Genomic DNA, 17,744 nt, shown 5'->3' on the forward strand with positions numbered 1-17,744 from the left:
AAAAAAGGTAAAAAACGCATAAAAAAAAAAATATATGCATCATATGGTACATGAAGAATACTTCCCAATTTGGAGAGAGAGAGAGAGAGAGAGAGAGAGAGAGAGAGAGAGAGAGAGAGAGAGAGAGAGAGAGAGAGAGAGAGAGAGAGAGAGAGAGAGAGAGAGAGAGAGAGAGAGAGAGAGAGAGAGAGAGAGAGTGTCTACTCTCCATTCATTAATATATATATATATATACTCGTATATATATATATATATATATATATATATATATATATATATATATATATATATATATATATATATATATATATATATATATATATATATATATATATATATATATATATATATATATATATATATATATATATATATATATATATATATATAACATAAGATAACAATTCAGTAAGATTTCATGAATACTGGGTTGGGGGGAAGGGGAAGTACAAGTATTTCCTTTTCCTTTTAGAAAACTTATTAACATAATGTTATGTATTTATTTCACTGATTAATCTTTAACTAGTAATTGACTAGTGTGTGTGTGTGTGTGTGTGTGTGTGTGTGTGTGTGTGTGTGTGTGAGAGAGAGAGAGAGAGAGAGAGAGAGAGAGAGAGAGAGAGAGAGAGAGAGAGAGAGAGAGAGAGAGAGAGAGAGAGAGAGAGAGAGAGAGAGAGAGAGAGAGAGAGAGAGAGAGAGAGAGAGAGAGAGAGAGAGGCATTATGTGTGGAGTTGAATATATTTGGAAGCAGATTTATGCATTTTTGTAGCTCAATTCTGTCTTTACTTCATTGAGTTTTACAAGTAGAGATCTTGTTTTTGAAGTGTTACCTTTGTCATACTTGATAGGATGTTGTGAAACGGAGGAAATGTTCACAATTTTTTGGGTGTTCAATATTAAACACAAAGCCCTGCTACCAATGAGACTACAGCCATAGAAATACATGTTGGTTCAGCTACAGGTGCACCATCAAATACACACTAGACTGCCCTGTTCTTAGTTCTTCTTCTGGTACCTTAAGGAAGAAATAATAGTGTAAACATTAATAACATTTTGGCATTAAAATAAAATTTATATGTAGATATATATCTTAAGGTGATAATATATTCAGAAATTTCAATATATACACACCACTCTAAAATCAAAGGTACTGAAATTTAACCTTAGTAAAAATGGAGTCTTTCCTTTCTCCAAGCAGGTGAAGTAACCCCAATATAACTAAGCAAGCATCTGGTGCAAATAAATAAATATATAAATAAATATGATAATAAGTAAATCAAATAAACAAAAGAAAATTAACTGTGTAAGGAAAAAGTGAAGATATGGTCACATCCAATAAGACAGTCCACTAATTTGAGTACCAATCTTTTAAAAGTCTCCTGTAATTATTGCTTTATCACATAAGAATTAACAAAAATAAAGCTCCTCGATGGTTCTACTAATTATATGAATGACAAGCATTTTGATTGAATGCTCAGAACGACCAGTATACTAATGATTTTTGTCCTTTGTGTCACAGCAGCAAATCTTTTGTACGAGTATGCGGTTATGTTTTTCACTTGAGACACTATTTGGGTAATATCATAATGCAATAATGCTTTGTCTAGCAAGTCCTTGTAAGAATATGATGAGTACTGATCGAAAAAAAAAAAAAAAAAGAAAGAAAGAAAACCCCAGCCGACATAACGCACTGATGTTCTGAACTCCCGATTCTTCTCATCATATCCACCAAAACAGTGTGAGAAGTCCTGAACTTCATCACAACCATGGAAGAAACCTTTATCAGACTGTTTGCACTTGCGCTAGTGCCGGCAAAGGTGACTCCAAGAATTCTATCTCCACACGAATTAGTGACCTGTCTTATTGGACTGCAAGGGAAGAGGATGCAGCTAACATTTCTAAAAAGATTGATAATATTTACATTTTAAATTTCAAATTGGACAGCCTATTGGGCTTATTTACACTAGAAATAATGTCTTTCCTTATGAGAGAGAGAGAGAGAGAGAGAGAGAGAGAGAGAGAGAGAGAGAGAGAGAGAGAGAGAGAGAGAGAGAGAGAGAGAGAGAGAGAGAGAGATGCTTTACACCTATTAAAATCTTTAACATCACTTATGCTGCAAACAATTATTTAGCCATAGCACTCAGCCAAAAATTTGATAGAAGAGCAGGAATTTAACAATTAAATTAGTACCTTTATAGAAATTGGTGCAAGCATTACAGTTAGATAGGTCATGCTTAATACAATGTTTGGTTTTTGCATGCAGCATAGTTTCATGAATACTAGGCCAGCCTCCCTCTCTCCCTCATATATATATATATATATATATATATATATATATATATATATATATATATATATATATATATATATATATATATATATATATATATATATATATATGAGGGAGAGAGGGAGGCTGGCCTCCCTCTCTCCCTCATATATATATATATATATATATATATATATATATATATATATATATATATATATATATATATATATATATATATATATATATATATATATATATATATATGAGGGAGAGAGGGAGGCTGGCGGGACAGTCAACTTATGAAAACTAATTTTACTTTAATGATTTTCCTCAGGTAAAATTAGTTTTCATAAGTTGACTGTCAACTTATGAACACTAATTTTACTTTAATGATTTTCCTCAGGCTGAATGCCTCATGCAGTTGACACTCTCTGAGAGAGACAAAAAAATAATCAATGGGAACATTCTTGTAGCAGAAATCCTGAACTTGTACCCATGGATTCAGACTTTTGATGGCATAAGTGTGTATATATATACACTTTATTGTATATATATATATATATATATATATATATATATATATATATATATATATATATATATATATATATATATATATATATATATATATATATATACAAGCATCATTTTTTCAGTGGCTATCCACCAGTACCATTGAAATTGCTTACATAAGAGCAGGTATTTTTAAACAACACCAGTAAAGAAGTCTCTGAAATATAAAAAAGATAAATCAAGCGTACAAATATCACATACCTTATCTAACTCGGGATCTTTCTTCATCCAATGTAGAGCAAGCCACTGTCTATGTCTCTTTAATGACTCATCATCTTCTGAATGGGGCCTTGGTGGAAGATAAGCCTTTACTCCATACATCAGTGGACACGTAGTCTCTTTTGGCGCTATGCAAGGGATCTTCTTTTTCCTTGACGTCACCTCAGTCACTGAGGAATCCTGCCTCTTTCTTGAATTCTGAAACTTGTGCTGGATGCGCAATTTCCATTGCAGCTGCAATTCATGCTCCTCGAGATCACTGTTTCTCAGGATGGCAGGAAATGATGTCAAAACAGCATTTGCCATATTCATATACTGTTCTGATGTTGGATAGCTGAAATATGATAATGATAATAATAATAACAATAATAATAATAATAATAATAATAATAATAATAATAATAATAATAATAATAACATATTATTAATAATAATGTCACAATACCTTGATATGTAATAATGATGATAACAATAATAATGATAATATCAATCTAGCTAACTATATAGATGGCTTAACTCCTTTTATTATATTATTATTATTATTAATATTATTATTATTATTATTATTATTATTATTATTATTATTATTATTATTATTGTTGTTCTTCTTCTTAACAATCACCTAATTGTGCTTTTGTCCCAGTGAAATTGGCAGATAGTGGGTACACTATCTGAATAGTACACTCAAAGGTGGTTTCACACCTATCAGTGCCGTATTAGTATCGTATAGTGTCAGTGATATCCACTGACACTATAGACGTCGCTTTCGTGATGTCTATGCACACATATCCTTTCAGACGTGGAGTTGGCTATGATTGTCATAATTCTTGATGAAGAGCAAGATGCTTGCTTAACAAAAAATAAAGAAAAGAAAAGTGGGTACATGAAACGTGGAAGAAAAAGAGAAACTGAAGGAGATTTTGCTACTCTGTACGAGGAATTAATTAATGATGAAACAAAAATTTTCCAGTACTTAAGAATGTCCAAAAACTGTTTGATGACATTGCTCAGTGATGTGTGGTGTGGTGTGGTATGGTGTGGTGTGTTATGATGTGGTGTGGTGTGATGTGGTGTGTTCTGGTAAGTATAATGTACAATGTGATTAATTACATCAATTAAAAAGAGTATTTATCACCATTTCAATTTCTTCTATTTTATTTAAAACACTTGTCCGACATCCGTGAAAATTTTTAAAATATCAGTGACGACGATATTCCATTTCACGGAATGGAGACGTAACAATCACTTCAGTCAAAACACGGTACTTCGCCGGACGTGTGTAAATGCTTCCGCTGAATTCCAAAATGATGAATTTTTTTTTACTGACACTGAAGCACTGAACAGCACGGAATGAATACGGCACTGATGTGTGTGAAGCGACCTTAACCCGTATCCCTCTGGAGGCATATTCCCGAAGTCTGGTAATGTTTTGGCCCATTTACTCTTGTAGCGGTTAGGTTAGGTTAGATTAAGTTACGTATAGGTAATTTTGTGCGAGAATCTCAATGAGACTATTTTAAAGAGAATCCTACAGTTAGTTTTGGAGCTACAGCCTAGTGTCCATACAGGCTGGTGGACGACTCCTTCCAGACTTCAGGAATATGCATTCTGGCCCTTCACAAGAACTGACATCAGATCCCGGTATGAACACAGGCGGTGCATCCCATGTTCTTTTGTCCCTCTTCTCATTGCCTTCCCATTATATATATATATATATATATATATATATATATATATATATATATATATATATATATATATATATATATATATATATATATATATAACACTCATCATCCCTACATGCAACAAAACTTACCAAAACACACTCAAAATACACTCAAACATCCAAAACACAACCAAAACACATCACAACACCCCAAAATACCCACTACACTCACCTAAACACAACCAAATATTGAATATTCACTCAAAACACCCCGTAACATCTAAAAATATCCAAATAACCCACCCCAACCACGCTAAATTTATCCAAAACACACTCAAAGCACCCCAATATACCTAAAACTCATCCAAACACACTCAAAAGATTTAAAACACCCAAAATACACTACAACACCCCAAAATTCATCAAACACACCCAAAACACATCAAAACATCCAAAACACACTTAAAGCACCACTCAACACCACAAACACGCCACAAACACACCCTTAAAGACCCAAAACTACTTGCACACAATCAAATACACCTCAAAAGACCAGACACACACACCCAGACTCACCGAAACACTTAAAACAGAAAATAAACCCAAAAACAAACTCACTACACCTCAATATACCCCCAAACACACCCATAACACACAAAAACATCCCACAATATACTCAAAACACCCCACACGACTCAAACCACTTACAATATAACTAAAAACATCCTAAACCACATTTAAAACACCCAAAATTCACCCAAAACACAATGATAACAGCAAATATACACCCAAAACACACCTAAACACCACCAAAACACACTCTAAACACCCCACAATATTCCTACATACATCTTAAACACGTAAAACACCCAAAACACACCAAATATTACAGAGAACTGCAGCGCAGCAAGGGAAACTAAGCTAAATATTGTTTACCTGTTTTGCCTCCTCCTCCATTTCTTTTTATTTCTTCCTTCTCCTCTTTCATTTCTCTTATTTTCTTCCTTCTACTACAACTATCTACATGCCTGACTTTAGAAACAGCTGGAAACACTTGGAAAACACTGGAAATTACGGTAAATATTGAGGAGACACTGGAGCAGACCGAGTCCCGAATCCTTGATGACGTCACAGGCGAGGTGCCGGCGCCCCGCTGCCATACGTACGTAACGTATTTCATTTTGAAATTGACCCATAGAAAAAATGAAGCTAGGCTCGAATGCATTATATATTATGACTTGACAATTACTTAAATTAATATTCACAATATCAAAACACCTCCAGTCTCAGTAGTTATAAAGAAATATTATGTGAAATATGGAAAAAGTGTTGGAAATTTTCACACCATTAAAAACACTGAAAAGTCCACCTATTCCACTTTACACTGGTAAAAAAACATTTTAAAAAATCTGAACTATTTTTTAAAATAATGCACACTTAGTTACAAGCTACAATAAAAAAATAAAGAAGCTAAAAAATGACAAAATCACCACTTTCAACAGGACAATAAGCCTATTCAAATTCCACATACTTAACTCAACAGGAACGCAACATACTTTAAAAATCATAAACGATTTTTTGAAGCAATAAAATCTTCATTAAAGCCTCAAATAAAAAAGCCAAAAACCAGGCTGGGTAAATTTCACCGTACAAACTGCCCCTTATTTACATAAAAAACAACACCAAATTTAGCACATTTACTTAACTGAAGCAAGAAAAACACTTCAAAAGCAACGAAATATTTTTAGAAACCATAAAATCTTACTATACAAGCCAAATAAATTAATTCAGAAAAATTTAAATAAATATTGGAACCAACAAGCCGGAACAGGTGCCAGTCCATCATGGCGGACCTCGGGGGCGACCTCAGTGGGGGGGCCGGCGGCCATGTTGCCTTATTTATTCCTATATAGCACCAAAACCAGGCAATGACGGATATATCTGACCAGCGGATATGAAGGCTAGATATGTGGATCCATCTTGTGATATGTTAGGCTTACAATAAGTGAGAGATGAGGCAAATAATGGCTAATAACACAGCTGACGGCTTGTTTACATATTGGCGAACATTAAATATTTGAATAAATTTCCAACTCTTTCCAGACTCAGACGTAAACAAAACCTAAATATAAATAATTAACCCTAAAAAAACTAAATAACGAATAATGAATCCTAAATAAACGAATACAAGACACTACAGGGAGGATTAGGGTGTTGTGAAGGCAGTAAGGCTGACTGAGGAGAGACTGGCCCCGCTGGACTCACCTTACGTACTCGTGCCTCTCTGGTGATGCTTGACGGTACTTGGTGCAGGAAGAAGGTGTCGGGAAGACGGAAACACTGGTTAATAGAGCGTGTAGGGCAAGATTGACCAGTGCTGACCAAAACACTGCAGCCAGCCAGCCAGCCGCTCGCCGTGGTAACTCCCCAGCGCCACCTGTCACTGATCCAACACCCACCCACACACACACACACACACACATACACACACACACACACAAAAGTTGACATGCTATCAAATAATATGTCAAATAATATAAATATCCTCACTTCCTGACTCTCCTTTCCCCACTCCACTCCCGATAAGTGATTATGAACGCAATCTTCACTCAGTGCGGCACCGTGTCACCGCAGCAAACACGAACCAGGGCAGAATAGGCTCAACTGAAATGCTCCTACTCTCTCTCTCTCTCTCTCTCTCCTCACGACTGTTTTTCAAAGCTATAAAGATGATTATCAGGGTTTTCAATGGTGTTTCTCCTGTTATTAATGTAGAAATGTTGTTAATCTGTCACTAAAACCGTAAAAATACCCTTGAAGACCTGTGCAACTACAGAGAGAGAGAGAGAGAGAGAGAGAGAGAGAGAGAGAGAGAGAGATAACTAGCAATAACACACACACACACACACACCAGTGCATTTATATGAAGGACTCTCCTGAACTAGACGAGGTCATACTTTGATGTATAATTTGGAAATCAGCTATTTTTTTCTATTAAGACACACGCAATTAAACGCTGATTTCCGGACGTGTCACTTGCGATCATACCACGTACTCTCGTGGTCTTGCAATGCGCGGCTGCTTAACGGGATGCACGTTCTCTACTTATGATACAAGTTATTTCCGAAACGTGTCATTTTTTTTTTTTTCCCCTACGTCCACTCAGAGGTCAAACATACGCAGCTCACTGGCCCTTCCTTCCGCCTCCATTTTTCACTTTGTCCTTCAAAACCGTGGGGAGGGTACAGTGTCGCCCCACACACTCGCCACTCACTTTTCCTGCCTTTCTTACACTCTCGGGCGCCAGCAAGGCCTAGTACCTTTATGTTGCCATATAGTTATTTTCTTCTGGCAGATTTTCTCACACCGAGGAGGAGCGAGTGGGAGTTCGTGCAGTGTGACGCTCATAACAGCTGGAGTTCTAATCGCGAATGTCCCTGGCTATACCATTATAACATCTTGATTTTTTTATTCTTGTTATTTTTTTTCCAATAAAAAAAAAAAAAAAAACTTGATCTTTCTATTCTTCAATTTCAGTTCGCTACCCACGACTGTCCCCAGAAACTCGGCAGGCGAGGTTGTGAGGTGACGGACCCAGTTGAGATATGCACACTCACGATGAGGTAAGAGTACTTGAAGGTCAGAAGACGTTTTTTCTCTCTTAATTGCATTTCCAACAGATGTATTTCACGTATTATAGTACTGATCTCAAGTATGGCAGAAGGGGAACGTGTATGGAGGTGTAGGAGAGCGTTACTCTTTGTGAAAATAAAGGATCCCTATCCGTGAATTTATCTAATCTTTGAAAGCTCTGTTATATCTTGTGTTCAAATATTTACTTGCTGCCTTCCTAATCTCCTTGCAAATTTGTATAAAAACAACTTTCTGACTAAATTTTCAGCAAACGAGATACAGAAATACTGAGACACTTGTAGCATGCTTTCAAAGGCCATATAGATGATTGGTCAGGTTTTCATGAGTACTTTCCCTTAATGATGCAGAATTCTTGTAATAATATCACCATAATTATATGAACATCCGTGCAAACTTTAGCATCCTTTTTCTTTACTGATGCGGAACTCTTGTCAGGCTATCACTAGAATTAATAGAAACACCAGTGGGTATTCCAGTACCATATTATTTCCATCCTGATGTAGAACCCTTGCCATACTATCAGTATAACCATAGAAACACCCATTGAAAGCCAATACCTTCCATTACAGCCTCTAGAATGGGTTGGGATAAGACGGTGAGACGTTACAGATCAAGGATCGTTAAAGATCAAGAGAAAGAATGAGTAAGTGAGCGGGTGGGTGAGTGAGGGAGGGTAAAAGTAAGGTATTATTCTAACTTTCAGAGTGTGTTTGTCAGGGAGTGTGTGAGAGAGAACGCAAAAAAATAAAGGTTAAAGAGTGAAAACAGTGTGAGAGAGAGAGAGAGAGAGAGAGAGAGAGAGAGAGAGAGAGAGAGAGAGAGAGAGAGAGAGAGAGAGAGAGAGAGAGAGCATAAAAAAAAAATAATAAATAAGGGTTTAAAGTGAAAACAGTAAAATTCGAACGTCCTTCAGGTGTGTTGCTTAAGAAAGAGTGAGTAAGCAAGTGGATGGATAAGCGTGGTTAACAGCGAGCAATTATTGTTGCCTAGGGAGTAACTTTGTGGAAAAGGGGACAGGTCTTTATAGGAAACGCGTGAGCACGTATGATGTAATTGAGCAAGAGGTATTCTGGAAGTGTTGTCTGGTCTTCGTGTAGCTTATGTACTCAGGGATGGAGATAAACGTGAATTATGTAACCAAGTAACCGCAGGTCTTAGGGTACAAGTGCTGAAACAGAGATGCTGATCTGATGACAAACTTTTCTGTCCCTAGTGGAGAGAAACGGGCAGCAGAGTAGGTTTGGAATAGGGGCACGAAAACTATGTGCATTCCAATGATTTATATATTTCTCACCACATCTTCATAGGAGTTTTTTCGCAGAGAAGCAGCACTGGGTTTGGCAACTCTCTTGCACCGCGTCCCGGACATTTAGTCAATGTTCATGTCCCTGTCAGCTTCAGTCTCTAGACACGGCTGCCTGAGTAAGGAATATATTTGCTGCCGCGTCTGCTTGTGGTTCTTGGTTTGTGGACTTGTGTGGCTATCAATAGGGTCTTTTTGTTTTGATTAAGTATAGTATGTGTCTCCGTAGTCGACCATAGATGTGATATAGTAAGCTAGTTTGTGTTAAAGAAGGTATGTTTTAGTCATTTATGGTTATGTAATGCTTTGTTTTTGTTTAAAGTATATGTGACTTAATCGATCTTGATTAATTTACAGTGCTGTGTCTCTACGTAGTTGCTGCGGAGGAATGAATGAATACCAGTGTTCTCTGTTTGAATGCGATTTATATCACATTTGATCAAAAAGAAATATAAAAACGTCAAGGATAGAGCATGCTTTCACATGACCTCTGACATGAAGAGGAATAATCGTGTAACTTAAATCCTCCGGTGCTTGAAGCTGTATTTCTTTTCCCATAAAGACAGTCCAGTTTCACTCAAGCAACGAGTGTCATATTATAATCAGCAGTCAAAGAGTTAATCTGAAGGCGACATAAATCTTTATCTACGACAGACCGTAGCTTTCTCTCACCTCTATTCTGTTCACCTTCCTAAACCAAGAGTTAACCAGTATTCTCAGTCATTCATCCTTTTTTTTTTTTTTTTTTTTTCTGGTAAACTGTGGAACCCCCCTGTCTGCTTCTGTATTTCCTTCTTCCTGTGAACTGAACTCTTTCAAGACACTTCAAGACACTTATCCTAGCAAATTTGGATGCCCCTTTTGACCTTGGGCACTCTAGTGGGCCGTTTGGCAAGTGCTTTGGCACTTTGGCCTTTGGCAAGTGCTCCTCTTACATAGGAAAAGCTAGGGAACGAACGCCTGGACAGAAGTACGTGACAGAATCAGACTTAAGGAACAAAAGGATGAAAAAAAATGTACCTTTGTTCTCTGGTCAATACATTCCCATCAGTTGGTATGCATATTTGATTTCTTCTGTAATGTATTGCTTCTCAGCTATTTGGAGTGGATATATATAATTCTTATTTCCTTCTCTTCCTCCTCCTCCTCCTCCTCCTCCACTGGTTATATAATATGCATATATAACTACTACCTCCTCCTTCTTCTCCTCCGTTCGCAAGATTAGGTCTGGCTCATTCCTCCACCCAATCCTTCAGATCATACTCGCCTTTACTCCTGTGTTCAGCCCAATGTAGCCTTGAAGAGAAGGTGTCCGTGTTCCATGGATTCTGTTTTTTGTCTTTCAGGTAATGGAAGAAAAATTGAAGCCGAGTGTAAAGTCTGAGGGTGATGGCGGGGCGGCGAGGAAGGTCAGAGGCAAGCATGTGAGTTGTAGTGATTTCGTGTCTTTTGTTTTGACTTGTGCACGGAAACTAACATCTGGAGAGGGTAATTTTCTTTGCAAGTGTATGTGAGTTATACTGATCTGATGGCTTTGTCTGTCCAATGCGGTGGCCTCAATAGAGTTTATCTCTCCTTGCCAGTGTCTGTGGGTAATTATGATTTCATGGCCTTTTCCGGCTAATACACGGATCTCTAACACTTGGGGAGGATAATTTTCCTGCCAAGTGTGTATGTGGCAAGCATATACTGGTTATTATTGATTAACGTTTTATAAGCTTTTTATTAACCATTTTCTTATTTATCTATATTTTTATCGATTTTTTATTTATTTATTTTTTTACTTTTTAAATTTATTTATTTATTTATTTATTTATTTACTTATTTTTTTTTATTTTTATTTTTTTTTTACCGAGCGGAGCGAGGGGGTTCTAATTTTGTTACCGCACATCTCTACAACCCACCGCTCCGCCTGGCCCCTAAAGGGTACAACGATGATTTGGCCAGGAGTACCTTTTGGTGTCCATCGCATATAAAAATTGCGATTTCATTCTCAGAAACACCTCCTAGCAAGTAACTTTTAACGTCGCATCTTATTTAATGACATTTCTTCGTCAGACCACCGTTTTGTCGTATTTTGCGTATTTCGACTTATGGAGCGCTCAAAATCCGCGAATTATACGCCATAACTCACTTCAAATACGGGATAGCCAGCAAGCCAGTTTTGTTTGATCCCATCAGACTCAGAAGCGACTGTAGAATCAAGATGTATTGTAAAAATTTGACAAAACAAAAAGAAGGTGGTATTACGACGAGTTGAACTGTGAAGATGTTAAAAAAAAATCCTTATAACCTGTTCTACTTATGCTCGCTATTTTTAACAGTTGATATTTGAATGCTGAAATATATTATTGCATTATGTAGAAAAAAACTCTCATGAACAAGATAATGTGATCAGAATGCAGATAAAGCTCCACATATTGAAAACACAGAGCCATTTATAGCAACATGTCACTCGCCGCAATCATCTCGGCGGCGCGACACTTTGTGGCGTGTGCAGGCGAGCTCAGTATGACCAGATCTGCGAGTGTCCTTAAAGTTGCTCCGCGTGTTGAAGCACCTAATACCCGTTTTTTATTTATTTATTTATTTGTTTTTTTTTTTTCGTCCATCAGTGTTACTTTCTTTCTTCTTCTTCTTTTTTTTTTTTTTACTTTTTTTTCAGTTGATCGATGATTTTTTTTATTGACATATTTTTTTTTTTTTTTTTAATTATACGGAACGTCTTGAAATGCGGATGTACAAGTGTGTCTGGATAGTTATTAGTAGAGAGATTAGTGGTGTGTGGAGACAGGTGTGGCTGTGAATGTAGATGTGGAATGTGGACATAGGCCTGGATACGTACGTGGGTGTGAATGTAGGTGTGGATATGGTGTGGATACAGGTGTGGATACATACATGCATCCCTAATATCTGCTTATTTTATGTGATTTTCATGTATAAGTAGTATTCATATGTGTTTTTTAGCCAGCCACCTTGGATACTCATGTATAAGCAGTATTCATATGTGTTTTTTAGCCAGCCACCTTGGATACCCATGTATAAGCAGTATTCATATGTGTTTTTTAGCCAGCCACCTTGGATACTCATGTATAAGCAGTATTCATATATATTATTTAGCCAGCCACCTTGGATACTCATGTATGAGCAGTATTCATATATATTATTTAGCCAGCCACCTTGGATACTCATGTAAAGTTCTTGGGAGCCAATCGTATTTCTGATGGTTACTTATTTCACGTGGCTTCCATCTATGTAATCGGTAAATGTTTGGGAATAAGCACTGTGATTGCCTTGCACACTCCGCGGAGAGACTTATTATTTCAATCATCTAAACACTTGTGGCGTCACGTGTGCGGTGCAGATGTTGTACTTGTCTTAGTTACTTCCTTACTATACAGAGATGGCGTTGTAATGCCGGCCATTACGTGGCGCCTTTCATTCCTATCAAACGCCATTTTCAGGAGGTCCGTTTCCCTCTTTCGATGTCATAGAAAAGATTGTCCATAAGGTTCATTCTTTGCGTATTTTTTTCTTTTTTTTTACATCTCCAGCTCCCCTCATCGGACACTCCCGAGGTGTCTGTCTCTTGTTCCACAGACTTCCACTCAGAAGTGAATCACTCACCTAATTACTGAGTCAGGATGGAAGGAAAGAGTACATTTCCAAAGGACACATCAGATGTAAATCACCCTAATTACTGAGTCAAGATGGAAGGAGAGAGTATTCACCTTCAAGGAACAAATAAGAATTGAATCACTCTTCTAATTACTGAGTCAGGATAGAAGGAACGAGTACAGATCCAAGAAACACATCAGACAGAAATCACTCTAATTACTGAGTCATGATGAAGGAATGAGTGAATTTCCAAGGAACACCTGCCCTGTTAATATGACTCATTTCGTTCCCGGTGCCTTGCAGGTTGCCTTCATGATGGTGGTGGGCCTCACGTCCATCCTGCAGGGCACGGTCACCAAAGGCTGGACTGCCGTCCTGCCCAAGATGCAGGATGACCCTCACAGCTTCGTTAAAACCGACGACGACGTGGCGTGGCTGGGTAAGGCGTCGTGTGGATTCTATAGCAAACTTGAATGAGGGTGACGTGTTTATTAGGTTTACAAGAACTGTGAAAACCAAAACGTCATCTTGCAGTGCCCGTTTGCTCATACGTCTTTATGTAAACGTGTCACCAGGTAGGCAGAGGAAGGACTGTGTACTTAATGCGTGTCGCCATGCCCTGCACTAATGTCAGTAAAGAACTGCCTGCCATCGTCTGTCGATACATGTGCACACTCCTTCTCTGCCTCAGTATCCATGACGTCCATCGTGGGGATCTTCGCCTCTCTGGCAACGGGGCCGCTGGTGGAGTGGGTGGGACCTTGCCTGGTGCTGGCCATCGTCATGGGGGTGAGCACCGCCCTGTGGCTGCTGATGGTCTTCCCGCCCCATAAGGTGGTGTTCTTTGTCGCCAGGGCGGGGCTGGCCGCCTGCGTCTACGCTGTTTCCACAGTGTCGCTGCCACTGCTGGCGGAAATGAGCCCAAACAAAGTTAGAGGAGCGGTGGCTACTCTGTCAGAAATTGGAGGGTCGACTGGCGTGCTTTACGGCTACCTCGTGGCGTTCCTCTTCCCTTGGAAGATTGCCACGGCGCTCTGCACCCTGACGGCCGCCCTGCTGTTTCTGCCCATGTGGTTCGTGCCTGAGGTAAGGAAGTTTCTTCTTTGTCTTTAGAAATGAACTGAAATACTGAGCTGGAATTAAGAATAATCCTAATTTCCAATTTACAATCTCTTTTTATGTTGAACATGTAGTCATTGCTGGCAAGAGTTCTGAGAGACAGGGAAGTGTCAACCTGGTGAAAAGAACAAAGCAGAATTATATAAATGACAAAGGAGCAAGCATGTGTCCCATGACGCCCGGAATAGTCATGAAAATCTCTCTCTCTCTCTCTCTCTCTCTCTCTCTCTCTCTCTCTCTCTCTCTCTCTCTCTCTCTCTCTCTCTCTTCCTCAGTCGCCCTACTGGCTGGTGAGAAGAGGCAGGCTGGATGACGCCAAGGCGTCGCTGCAGCGGCTGATGGGCTCCACGCCTGAAGTGGAGGAGGAGTTGGCGGCGATCACCAGGCGGCCCACTGCGACCCAAACCTCCCTCCTGCAGCAGGTGACCATTCTTTTAGAGAGAAAAGACACATCCAATTATCCTTGGAACATTAAGCATCATCTTCATTACTTTATTATAAACTCTTTCACCGGGCACCTCTCATCCTGCAGATGTTTTCCCACATTTTTTCCAGCATCTCCTGTCCATGAAGAGTTCCTGTCTCTCCCTGTCGTTCATCCGCTCTCCTCTACTGTTTTCTACTGCTCTCCTCTCTACTGTTTTCTTAACATCTTCTCTCCATCTTTTTCCAGTCTTCCCGCAAGCCTACCTCCTCGTGGTGGTTATGCCAGTGCCTGCTGTGGTAGTCTTTCGTCCTCCTCCTCTTCCTCCATCCTCTTCACGTGTCCATACTATTTTAATTCGTTTCTCTCCACTATTTTCATCATGGCCGCTATTCACAGTTACTCTTGTTCCCATTTAACTTTGTTTTTATTTCAAACCATTCTGTGTCGTCGTTTGGCTTTACTTTCACACTTAATTAATTGCAGACTAAATAAGCTGATAACTTTTACACCCATGCGAAATGAATGGTCAGTTTATGAAGTGAGCGGGTGCTGTTGGTAAGGTGTGTTGTCTCAGTCAGAGAGTGGCTGCAGTGCTCTGTGTTGTCTCAGCCAGAGGGCTGCTGCAGTGTCCTGGTAAGGTGTGTTGTCTCAGCCAGAGAGTGGCTGTAGTGTGTTGGTAATCTGTGTTGTCTCAGCCAGATAGCCGCTGCAGTGTGTTGGCCCCCGTGGTGCTGTGGGAGCTTGGTGGTATACATGTATTTATACAAGGTACGTATTTATACAAGGTGTGTTGTTCGCAGTTCACGGAGCTTCGGAAGGGGCAGAATTTCCGGCCCGTGCTGCTGTGGGAGCTTGGTGGTATACACGTATATATATAAGGTGTTGTCCTCAGTTCACGGAGCTGCGGAAGGGGCAGAATCTCCGGCCCGTGGTGCTGGTGCTGAGCTTCTTCGTGCTGCGGGAGCTTGGTGGCCGAAGCTGCATCATGATGTACACGGTGTACATTTTTCGTGACGCTGGGGTGGAGCTGGACGCCTTCACGTGCACCGTGCTCGTGGGCGCGGCTCGGCTGGTGTGTACGTGCGTGACCGCCGGCATTCTGGACCACGTGGGGCGGCGGCCGCTGCTCATCAGCACCGCCGTGGTGGCCGCGGTGTCCCAGAGTGTGTGCGGGCTGTTCCTCTTCCTGCAGCTGCCGGGGGCGTCCCTGGTGCCGCTCGTCGCCGTGCTGGTGTACATTGCCGCGTACGGCACGGGCGTGGGGCCCATCCCGTGGGTGTACGTGGGGGAGCTGGTGCCCTCCCCCGTCAGGTCCCTCGGTGCCTCCATCATCACGGCGTGCGACGCGCTCGTCGTCTTCAGTATTAACTTGGCTTTCTTGAAACTCATTGGCTACACTGGTCTGGGTATAACATTTTTAGCATTTGGGGGACTGAATTTAGTCATTGCTCTTATTGTTTGCATATGGATCCCAGAATCTCGAGGCGTCTCCCTCCAGGAGATGGAGGATGCCTTCGCCAAGAAACATTCTCCAGATGATCTCAAAGAACCCCTCGCGAACAAACACTCTCCAGATGATCTCAAAGAACCCCTCGCGAACAAACACTCTCCAGATGATCTCAAAGAACCCCTCGCGAACAAACACTCTCCAGATGATCTCAAAGAACCCCTCGCTAATAAAAATGACTCTCCAGATGATCTCAAAGGCCCAATTAGAGTGTAAGGAACAAAACAAACGGATGTTTAGCAAGGTGAACTAAAGTCAGGGTCATGAGGAAGTGAGTGGAGTAGGATATTGTGTCACTGTGTTGACGCTTCTCTAATCTGTATTTTGAACAAACACCTTGAAATTTGATAGGGATTGTTTTAGGGACTATAGAGATGAATAGTCAGGTTATCTGAGGAGCTTCTCCCATTGGTGATGCTAAATCCTGGAAAACTAACAACGAAAACATCCTTCAAATCCCGAATCGACTCTTGTTAGGTGATCGAGAGTCCAGACAGGCGGCAAAACATAAAAATTTAGCTGACTCTTAACTTGTGAGTGAAAAATTAAACTTGAATATCAGAAGGACTGACGTAAAGGCGTGCCCAGAATGAATCATTTAGTCAGTCTGTCAGTCGTTCAGAATTTCAACCATCGTCAGTCAGTCTCAGTTACGAATTCAGTCAGTCAGTTGTTTAAAATGTGTCAGCCAGCCAGCCAGCCACTACTTACACTCGTCGCTCTGTATGTGTGGAGGTGAAGGGCGTTACGTCTTTCCTTGTGATAATGCAGCTGTGGTAATAAAAGGTGGCTTACGTGTTATACTTTAGTTGGCAGTAGTCTCTCTTTATAATGCATGTATGTGCGCGCGTGTTTGTGTGAGTCTGCGTGTGCGAGCGAGCGTTTGTGTGAATGCGTGTACCGCTTACATGTAAAATAAAAGTAATGAAATAACCCAATTTTTCTTGTGGACTTTGGTTTGCGACAGTACCTATTGTTACCTGCCGGCGTGAAGGGAAGCGAAGTGACTAGAAATCTCTTAGCTGGCGCCTGAATGAACTAAGGAACATAAAACTGCATAAGAATACTACAGAGTAATATTAAAATGAAAGATAAAAACAACAAAACGTGTAGCTCAAATTTAAATGAATAAAGAACTAAAGGAAAACTAAAAGGTACAAATGAAAAGGCCTGGGACTGGAATGTTCAACTGAAAAAACTCCAATCTTTCATAAGTAGGGCCTCTAATGTACGGCCCGTATTCAGAAACGCTATGGTCTCTCCTTACGACAAAATTCAAAGGCCACAGAGATGATTAACCGGGTTTTCAAGAGCGTTTCTCCTGTTAGTAATGTACGAGTAGAAATATTGTTAATCTGTCACTATAGCAGTAAACACTCTTA

At 39.7% G+C, this 17,744-nt stretch overlaps 2 protein-coding genes and 1 long non-coding RNA gene across 6 annotated transcripts in view; 2 read left to right on the forward strand and 1 right to left on the reverse strand.

Moving 5' to 3' along the window:
• LOC135109384 (uncharacterized) overlaps positions 1-17,744 on the forward strand; it is a 44,038-nt gene that overhangs the window by 6,552 nt on the left and 19,742 nt on the right. For 3 of the 4 annotated variants that reach the window (XM_064020787.1, XM_064020789.1, XM_064020788.1), the window contains exons 2-6: positions 8,272-8,357; positions 11,038-11,115; positions 13,613-13,748; positions 14,001-14,395; positions 14,704-14,850. In XM_064020787.1, the coding sequence (XP_063876857.1) occupies positions 8,340-8,357; positions 11,038-11,115; positions 13,613-13,748; positions 14,001-14,395; positions 14,704-14,850 (774 nt within the window). In that variant the 5' untranslated portion in view covers positions 8,272-8,339. Of the gene's footprint in view, positions 1-8,271; positions 8,358-9,805; positions 9,852-11,037; positions 11,116-13,612; positions 13,749-14,000; positions 14,396-14,703; positions 14,851-17,744 lie in introns of those variants that run through there. The other variant, XM_064020790.1, reaches the window with a different exon arrangement.
• LOC135109392 (uncharacterized) lies at positions 393-7,152 on the reverse strand. The gene is made up of 4 exons (XR_010272682.1): positions 7,000-7,152; positions 3,048-3,399; positions 1,164-1,231; positions 393-1,016 (listed from the first exon to the last, which is right to left on the reverse strand). It is a non-coding gene; the product is annotated as an uncharacterized LOC135109392 (long non-coding RNA).
• LOC135109390 (facilitated trehalose transporter Tret1-like) lies at positions 14,883-17,295 on the forward strand. Its single transcript, XM_064020804.1, has one exon. The coding sequence runs from the start codon at positions 15,841-15,843 to the stop codon at positions 16,576-16,578; it is 738 nt and encodes a 245-aa protein (XP_063876874.1). The 5' UTR covers positions 14,883-15,840; the 3' UTR covers positions 16,579-17,295.

The sequence above is a fragment of the Scylla paramamosain genome, chromosome 18 (assembly GCF_035594125.1).
Source record: "Scylla paramamosain isolate STU-SP2022 chromosome 18, ASM3559412v1, whole genome shotgun sequence".
Taxonomy (NCBI): Eukaryota; Metazoa; Arthropoda; class Malacostraca; order Decapoda; family Portunidae; genus Scylla; species Scylla paramamosain.

Bases quoted from the DNA above. Each gene is read 5' to 3' on its own strand.
- LOC135109390 (XM_064020804.1), top strand. From the start codon at position 15,841: ATGATGTACACGGTGTACATTTTTCGTGACGCTGGGGTGGAGCTGGAC.